A 9898-nucleotide genomic window follows, 5' to 3' on the forward strand; every position below is an offset into this window, starting at 1 on the left:
CAAAATTACGAAAATTGTGTCACTGTCCAAATACTTATGTATCTAACTGTACATGGATGATAATGGCAGTTAATGTAAAAAGGCTAAAATTCTATATGTACTTGATAATTAGATGGAACTTTAAATGTAATTCCAGCACAAAACAATAACTCATGTCTCACAAGTCATAGCTTAATTTTAAGGGCTCACAAGCCAAAAAGTTGGGAGCCACTGCTCAGACAAAAAAAAAAAAGGGTGGGGGATTTAGGTCTCTGGCAGTCATCCACAATTTAATTGTAGTTACATTTGTAACTTTAATTTGGAGTTGTAATTTGAAAACAGGTCCAGGGTTTGATAGCACATGACAGACACTATATTGGTTGTAGTTTACCAAGTTGAATGAAGTGTTGGGGAAAATCTTCATCCTCCATACCACTCAGAAACATTCTGCCGATGAAGACAAAATAAATTGTTAGCTCTTTCATCATATATTCACAACATGAACTACTGAAAAAGGCAGAAGAAATTCTTCCAGTGTAGACAGGGGGAAAGAGCTAAAACAGCTGCAAGTTGAAACTATTGTATTAATTATGCTGTTGTACCATGAATACATACACCACAATTATGGGTGGCCCTCTGACTGCATCATTTCCTTATTCAACCTATGGACTTAAATAAAAGCTGGTGTTGATAAAAAGCCCTATCATGGGGTGTCTGGTGGCCAAATGGGTAAGGCGCCTACCACATAAAAGCAGTGTCCATGATTCAGTACCCAGCCATGTCATTTGTTGCATGTCATAGCTATCTCTCTCTCTGCCCGTGTTTCCTGTCTCTCTCTAGGCCTCTAGACTGCCAACTATCAAATAAAGGGAAAATCCCCACAACTAACCTTTGGGGGGAAAAAAGAGCCCTCTGACTGTTATTTATTTATTAATTTATTTATTTATTTTATATTGTTAAGCCATCTGTCCATTACAACATTCAACATTTGGGAGGACCCAGTGTAATAGGTTTGTGTTCCATTCAAAGTGGAAGCTAGTTAGCTTAACATTGTAACATTAGCTCTGATGCAGACTAGGTTACTTTCCATTTGTGTCGTTTTAACACCTGCTGAGTCAGTGACAACTCTCAGCTGTTTCTTACCTATACAGTCCTGTGCTTAAAACTTTCTGTTTAGATGGTGGAAAAGGAGTCATATTACATACAAATTTTAGTGCCCTCCCACATGCATATTACAGTCAGTTTACAGTGCCAAAATCTTTAGTCAGTACCAGAAATTCATGTTCAGTGGAGAACATCAATATCCCTGCAGAAAAATAAATTGAATTCACATTTCTTTTTTTGGCAAAATAATTTGACCAATGATTCAGTTGGACTTTTTTGGCCTCTTGAGGGCAAAACTCCAAACATTACAGATTTGGTTTTAACATGTTAGCCATAACAAATTTTTAACAGTTGCTCATGTAACCATCCAGCAGACAAGTACCAACTTTAGCATTAATTTGAAGTCGTGTTTCAGGGCACCGTTCTAATCAAAATTCACTCTCCTTTTATCTCCACTGTGTTCACCAGCTAGTTGCTAACTTTGTCTACCAGTTGGTGCTGGGCAGGGTGTGTACAGTGGGTTTATCGGAGCAATTTCAATGAAAACAGCTGTGTACTGATTCTGTAAATTAAGAACCTTTTCAGTGTACAGTTATTTGACCTGTTTTTTATATAAAATATCTGTGCGTGTGGCTTTAAAAAGGCAGATTTTAAATGTTAAAAAATGCTTTAAAAATGTTTTATGGAGATGAAAATGTATTCAACATCTTTCTCAAAGAGTCCTTAAAGATATAAGCAATTTTGATGAGAAACTCTGAAAGTCAATATGACAGTGTGTTTATATGAAAGAACTTCACTGGGTATCTTTAAATTGCAGAGATATTGATAATACTGTGCACACTCAATAAGCTGTGTTACCCATAATTTCTCCACAACCACCAATGTCCGGAAATGATCTTGTGACCACCTTGTGGGTCAAGACCCCCAGATTGAGAACAACTACCCTAGAGTGCATTTTATATATTTTTTTTCTTTCTCCATTGAAAGGGTACCTAATTCTGCACATCAGTGTGTTATGTTTAGGGGCACCCTAAATGACACGTTTCTTCCCCCCCTCCCCTTCCACCCTTAAAGAACCTGTCTAGCAGTGTAACAGAACAATAAACGTGATTTGCAAAGGCAGATTTTCCAGGTCAGGTTGAGTGAAAGATTTATCTATAAAGTGACCAGATTCTCACTTATTTTCTCAGAAAGCTTTCTGAAATGTTGGTATCTCCTAGAATAAATTCAAAGTACTTATTTATTTTGCAGCTCTGCCATTCTCTGATGGTGGTAATGTTGGAATATTGTGGTACTGTATGTAACTGTGTTCTACTTTTCTGTGTTTTTAATCCACAGAAGAGTCAAACTCCCAAATCAGAATCCAAGAAGGTGACCTTTGGTCTCAAGAATAATAAAACAGCTGGTAAGATAGTTATAATAAATAATAAATATGTATTCAATGCAGTCTGGCAGAATGAAAAGGGGGGGAAATAGCACTCTAATGTCTCCTGTCTCCAGTTCACATTGCAGATTGTGGAAAGTGGGGAAATAGCTCTTCAGATTGTGTTTTCAGTGCACTCATTAAACTCATTAAACAGCTTGACGAAGTCAAACTTGCACTAAGTAGAAACAGATAACCATGGTGCAGCATACAAATTTGCAGTATGTATACTTACTGCAGTCTCTTATAGCTCATTTAATCATATTCTGGATCTAAGGAAACAGGAGTGGCTGTTATGAGTGTTAAAAGAGCAGCCGACACTAAAGTAACTACCCAAGGTTTGTATTAGTTAATTTCTTTCTTGACTTTGGTGCCCCTGTGGACAGAATCCTTAGTGTTTCTCTTCACCCATCCAGGACCTGCCCTCCTAAAGTTTGTTTTGAAGGGTGATTTACACCAGACACACAGACAACAGACTAAAAGAACAGTTTTATGAGAAAGTTCAAGAATGGCAAAAAAATGACAGGAGATTTATCGTGTAGATCTTAAAATAGCTAAGTTTAATTAGTTTTTGTTGAATTATAGGCAGTGGCAGACAGCTATGTTTTACATCTCCTGGGTTGATACTGTAGCAGAAAATCAGATTAAGTAATTCTGGCATTAGTACAATTAAGAGTTGAGAGTATTAGTTGATAAATCAGTTAGTTCATTGACAGAGAATCAGCTGCCAACAGTGTAGATAATCAAAAGCAAAAATCCTAAAAAATTCACTAGTTCCAGCTTCTTCAGTGCAAATAATTGCCAGTTTTATTAGAAACGTATGATAGTAAATTGAATGTCTTAGGGGTTTCAGCTGTTGGTCAGAAATAAGCCATTTGGGCTCTAGGTATCCTTATAGGCATTTTCCTATATTTTTGACATCATTAGACCAAGGGATTAATCAGTTAATAAAAACCAATTGATCTAAATAATTGTTAGATCAGTTGGTAATGAAAATCTTTAGGTGCAGCCACAGTACCAATTCAAAACCTAACCCACTATTCAGTTTACACAAGTGTGGTAATCATTGTAACTGTGAATAAAGTTATTTTTATGCAATTAGGCAAAATCATTTAGTAAACATGGTAACACGTATGCGTGTGAGCATGGGGAGCTGTATTGTGCTTGTGTTTTACTCTATGGATTTAAGCAGTTCTAAATTAATTAAATTAATGTCAATTTAACATTAAAATGTGAGTAGCAATCAAACAACATCCGTCCAGTCCATAATATCACAATATAAAATGCCTTTATCGCCCTCAAGGTACAAGGTAACAAGACTATAACAGAATGAACTCTGAACGTCAGCTTTTAAACCAATATGGACCAGAAGTTCTTCAGTTGCTTAGAAAAAATGGAATTTTGAGAGATTGGAGATAAATTGCTGACCTTCAAATTTCCATTTTTTTTTATTTTCCATGTCATTGTGCAGAATTTAGGAAGACTGATCGCAGCCTGCTGGTGAGTCCAGACGGGTCGTCACGAGTGCCCTTTGACCCAAAGCAGAAACCCAAGTTTGGGGTCTTAAAGTCTCCGCCCACACCACTCTCAACCACCATTAAAAAGACCCCCAAAGGCAAGAGGAATACAATTTTGAATACTCCAAAGAGCACGTCTAAACGACGACCTTCGGCTGCAGACTTCTTCTAACTTCCCACGCTGAAAGCCTAGATACAGAAGTAATACTATCTGTGAACTTTTTAATAAGACTCATCAAAAGAAATCTTGTTTTGGAGAGAGAGAGGTATTTTTAGGTTTAGCTGATATCAGTGTTGTGTTTTGCCTCTTTGAGTGACTTGATGTTTGAATAAAGTTACTCATTCCAGCTCTCCCCATTTTATTACATATTCAGTTTGTGTGTGATTAAGTTTGATGCTGATTACTTCAGTCTTTTGAATGTGAAGATATTATATTTTGCCAAAAATTTGTCTTGAAACGAGGACACTCCATGAATGACTGTACTACATTTTTCCATCACTTGCAGCAAATTCAATGCATTTTAATACATTTTAAATTTTGGACCAATGTTTGAGAGTTTAGTTACAGCTAAGTGTATGGTATCTATAAAACTTCAAGATAAAAGGTCTGTCTTAAAACAATAATGCCCATATGTACATTGAAACAGTTTTGCTTGCTGTAGTCATTCCTCCTGTTCATCACTTCCTGACAGGCCTGTCCTGTGAAACAGATGACTGAAAATAGTGGCTGAAGAGCCTCCTGTGTTGACATGCTGTAAGGCTTTGTACAGACTTCAGCCCTGTGGGGAAAAATGAAGTGCCCTTATTTGTTAGAACACGGTCAGTCCATAAACTCAGTGAGAGTCCCAAAGCAAGTTCCAGCAAAAAAACAAAACAAAACAGTGTCAAAAACAATGAGCCAGGTTCAAAGCAATGTTGCCTGGCAATGCACTGCAGTGGCCAAACAAACATATATATTCCTGGAATGTTACTTTGTAACGCGAATGCCAACGTGATAAAGTTACAGAGTTTTAAAATTCAGTTTCAGAATATTAAATGCTCTGCAATATTTTTTGCATCTGGTAAGTCCTCCAACTCTTGAATCTGTTCCTCAGACTGAACTTCCTAGATTGTATTCCATGTCTCAGCAGTACCCAAAGCAACACTCAACTGTTTTCAATATGACTTTGGAAGCCCACCAAGCCTACAACCATGCTAGCAGCTCTGTGAGGCTGTACTTCAGCACAATGGTGCTTTGAGCAAAAATATTAATCCTGCACACTAACACGCTCACAATGACATTGTTAGTCTGCTGATGTTTAGCAGGTATAATGTTTACTATGTTCACCTTCATAGCTAGCATGTTACATTTGCTAATTAGCATTAAAATGGCCCATGAAAAGGTACATCTGAGGCTGATGGAAATATCATTCCTTTGCAGGTATTTGGGTAATAAAATGTACTGTAATTGGAAGGCTCTTACAACATTATTCATTGTCTTAACAAGCAAAGATAATGGATGCATTAAAACATAATTACTTTTTATATAAACTAACTTTCTTTTGAACCTCCAACATAATATGAAGATAATGGCATTTAAAATCTCAATGAACATATACAATGTTTACTTTAGTCTGTCTGAGGCGCTCAAAGAGACACAATGTAATTAGATTCAAACAGATTTTTGCTTTACTCTCTGACAACCCACTGGGGAATGCTAATTATGTAGAAGTACGTTTGCTTGTACCAAGAAAAAATACATGAATATGAGCATGTAATATGTGTATCATTAGATTAGGCTCGTCTTTTTGGTCATTGTTTTCATTTTGAAAAAGAATGTCCTGTATTAAAAATATTCCAGGTACAGTACATGTCAGAATATACAGCTGTAGCATTCACAATCTGGTGTCTACAAGGCAGTCTGGTAGTCCAACAGTTTCCAAAATTAATCTAAACTTTGATGGGAATGGGTCTGACCATTTTTTTTAGATTTATTTTTACTCAGTCATTAATTTGTAGCTTAATATGTATTAATTGTGTCTTTATGAACAGCAGCAAGGCCCAACATGGAAGCAATTTTATCAATTTTATCAATTCCAAACACTTAGAAAGTCTTTCGTCACACAGAGAAAATGGTCCAAATATGGAGCACTGCTCTATCTGTGTTACCTTTCAAGTGTGATTGATAGGTCAAATAGGCCAACCAGCTCATTACATTTTAAAGAACAGCTACTGCTGACTTGTGTGTTGAACAGTACAAAGAGAAGTGCCTGTATTTTGACAGCATAAAAATGCAGCAGCATAAAAATGGAAAGGAACTTACTTCAAGAGCGGCAAAAAAAATATTTCTAGTCAGTGATAATATCAACTATAACTAGATACAAAACAACATGGTAGCAAGGGCTGTGTCAAAAATCCCTCTTACACTGTTTAATATAGAATTATTTGGAAGACACTTTCAATTGACATCAAAATAAAGTATGCATTGCATTATGGGATTGTTAGCAGAAAATAATGTGCATGCCCTGGACACCACTACTTTTGTTCCATTGGACACAGCTAAACTTTAGTTCGAGATACAGTGCAGCTTCGTTGTAGTTGAGCTTAGCAACAGAAATTTGTTCTAAATGAATAGGCAGTGGTACAGTATTATCCTGGTTCAGACAGCTCAAGGCTGAAATAATCTGTCACCTTTTAGGAAGCAAACTAAGCATCTAGGATTTGTTGATTGGGGCTTTGAAACAGTCTGCAGTCTTATATTTGCATATAAGACAAACAACCATTCGATCCTGGGATCTTGAAAGTCAGAAAAGTCAGAGTAAACTGGTGATTTTGATTTAGACATGTTAGCACTGACTATAGTGCTAACATAGTGCTATAGGCTATAGTGATCAGTTGGTCCACCACTTGGGTTCACACAAATATTTCAACAACAATCAGATGGATGCCATGAAATTTGATGCAGACATTCATGGTCCCCAGAGGATGAATTCTACTGACTTATGTGATCCTCTGACTTTTCTGTAGCAACATTATTGGATCGAAATGTCAATGTTTGTTCAACTCTTTGTTTAATGGCCAAAAACCTGCTTAATGAATGACATTCTCATAAGCCTGAGCTGTACTTCATGTTTAGTTTAGTGTTTAAATCATATCCATTCAATTTGGGTTTACTTACATTGAACAGTGGTCTCTGGCGGATGTGCAGCATCCATATTTGTATGGTTTTCAGGTACTTCTGTGTTATTAGGTTATTAGGCCAAGTTCTACTAGAAAATAATTGGTTTGCACATTTTTATAGTTGCTGTGTCATAGAGACGGGGGAGATATATTGTATAAAGACATTTATAGTGTTGCATTTGGTTGTTTACTTGAAAAGTGACAGAAGCAGTTGTGTAGCAAATTTTAAAAAGAAGAGCTAAAGAGAGAGGAGTTCAATCCCTGGATCCTTTCTCACCTCCACACAGCTGGCTAGTCACTGTGTGAGTTGGGTATGAATAACAGATTGTTAGTTAATTGGTTTTTTGTTGGTTACCAAAATTGTCTGATACAGTGATCCCCATTCCAACATCGGAAAAGTGTGGTGGGAGGGGGTTTCCGAAAAAGTATTTGTATTAGTATTATACTGGCAGCTTAAGTGCTAAGTCTGACATATTGGAGTTTTAAGAAAAATCAGTTTCCCCAAGTATAATTACAACTTGGATGTTGGTGTGAACGTTTTTTACAAACTTGTAATTACAACTCTGCTAACCCACAGAGCCACTAGCATGGCTGCATAGACTCATAGGAAGTAGCAGTACATGCAAACTGTAACTTTGGAATGTTACTGCCAACAAACTTCACAAAGAGGCAGCAACACGTCTTTCTTAACATTATATAATTGTGTTTTTGTTTTCCAAAACAATAATTTTTTTCTTGAACTGTCTCACCACCACCCACAATTCATTAGAATTATTCCAGCTGTGAGCTGCTCCTTAATTTCTTTTGTACATTGCATTGTGGGAAAATAGTGTCCATTAAAATAGCTCACAAAAATCAACTGTAGTTAGTATGCATGCCTGCCTGAAGTCTTTGACCCACAGACATCAGCAGCTACTTTGTATCTTCCTTGGTGATGCTCTCCTAGAGCTTCGCTGCAGCCAACTTAAGCTCTTGCTTGGTGTGGGGTCTCTGCCTTTAGTCTGATCTTGACCAAATGGAACTTCAGCTCAATCAGACTGAGATCACATAACTGTCATGGCTAGTTGAGACTATTCCACCTCTTCACTGTGAAAAGATCTGGTTGCTTTGCGTATGTTTAGAATTGTTGTCCTGATTGGTGAAATGTCAATCGATGAGTTTTGATACATTTGACTGAATCTGAACTGACAGAATGCTCCTGTATAGCAATGCATTCATCCTGCTGCTTCTGTCAGCAGTGAAATCATCAATAAATGCCACTGTGCCAGTTCCCTTGTCAGCCATAACAAAAACACCACCATGTTTGATAGATGATGGTGGTGGCTTTGGGTCATGAGCTGTTCTTTTTTACTCCACATTCTCCTCTTTCCATCATTTTGATAGGGATTGATTTTTGTTTCATCAGTCCATAACTTTGTTGTAGAACTCTACTGCTTTCTTTTTTTTTTTGTGGTTATGTGAACTCCAGCCTGGCCTTTCTGTTTTTGAAGTTTACCATGGGTTTTGCATAATGTGGTAAATCCTCTGAGGTTTTGGTCATGAAGTCTTCTCTTCATCATTGACAAAGAAAGATGTCACCTACATCCTGGAGAGCATTCTTGACTTGCTGTGCAGTCATAAAGAGGTTTTTCTTCACCATGCCAATATTTTCCGCTCATCCACAAGACTTGTGCTCCTTGTTCTTCCAGATTGTTTGCCATTTCTAGTTTTCATGTCCATACCTGTATTTTTTAGAATGTAGCCAATTATTGGTTTTATATCTCTGTGATAGATTTAGCTTTTTTTGAGCCTCATTATTATCTTCTTCACTTGCATGGTCACCTCTTCCCTCCTAATATTAACAGACAACTCCACCTCAATCTCAATGGCAACTATGGGCTCTCAGTCGACTCTGAACTACGTGTGAGATCTTTTGTGCATGAACTAATGCTGAAACAAAACACCGCTGCCCCAAGATACCAAGAAAGCCAAGTGTACTATTACTTTTGAACTCTTGCAATTTGGGCACTATGTGTTAAGATAGAGCTATATCTCCAACATAGTTCTCGCTTCACTGATGTAAACCTACTTTAATGTAGTATCCATTTTTTTTATTTCAAATTGAATGTGCTGAAGCAAAGAACCTGAAAACCAAAAATGTGTAATTGTTCTAACACTTAGGGTTTGGACTGTATGTTTATACCTATACACAGATTTTGAAAAACTTGATTCTAAATAAAGTATCTTGTACCTTTTAATTTAGAGGTTTTCAATAAAACTGCTTTACATTGGAGGTGTTTTTTTTAAAAACCTGCAATAACAGGTTTTTTGCCACTTGAGGACAGTGGATACAAGCTGTGAACACACATATCATCACCTTGTTGATATGGTGAGCTTTTTTCTCTGAAAACAGCTGCCTGCTAAAGCCTAAAACACTGCTTTGAGAGCAGAAAGAGTGAGCCAGAACAGTTTAGTTGTGGGCCTGGGCTGAAACTCACTATAAAGCTCTATAAAGCTGAGGGGAGCTTCAGATTTAGCTGATAATCTGAGGTTCTCAGTGCTCTGTTACTGAGTGTAGATTGATGGGCACAAATGGCATTTTTATCAATTTAATATTAAATTTACAGCACAATGTGCAAAAAGGGAAAGGGTCTGAATATGTTATGAAGCCACTGTATATGAATGGAGATCTGCAACCTGCTTAGACCAATGACTGTATATAAAGAAACCTTTGGGA

The 9898-nt window shown here is 37.0% G+C and overlaps 1 protein-coding gene across 2 annotated transcripts in view; it reads left to right on the forward strand.

Moving 5' to 3' along the window:
• Positions 1-9357, forward strand: part of LOC120801191 (ribosomal RNA processing protein 1 homolog B-like) — a 41330-nt gene extending 31973 nt beyond the window's left edge. The window contains exons 15-17 of one of the 2 annotated variants that reach the window (XM_040147820.1): positions 2422-2488; positions 2784-2844; positions 3978-4023. In XM_040147820.1, the coding sequence (XP_040003754.1) occupies positions 2422-2488; positions 2784-2812 (96 nt within the window). In that variant the 3' untranslated portion in view covers positions 2813-2844; positions 3978-4023. Of the gene's footprint in view, positions 1-2421; positions 2489-2783; positions 2845-3977 lie in introns of both variants that reach the window. The other variant, XM_040147819.1, reaches the window with a different exon arrangement.
• Positions 9358-9898: the final 541 nt, after the last annotated feature.

This window comes from Xiphias gladius, chromosome 16 (genome assembly GCF_016859285.1).
Source record: "Xiphias gladius isolate SHS-SW01 ecotype Sanya breed wild chromosome 16, ASM1685928v1, whole genome shotgun sequence".
NCBI classification, from domain to species: domain Eukaryota; kingdom Metazoa; phylum Chordata; class Actinopteri; order Istiophoriformes; family Xiphiidae; genus Xiphias; species Xiphias gladius.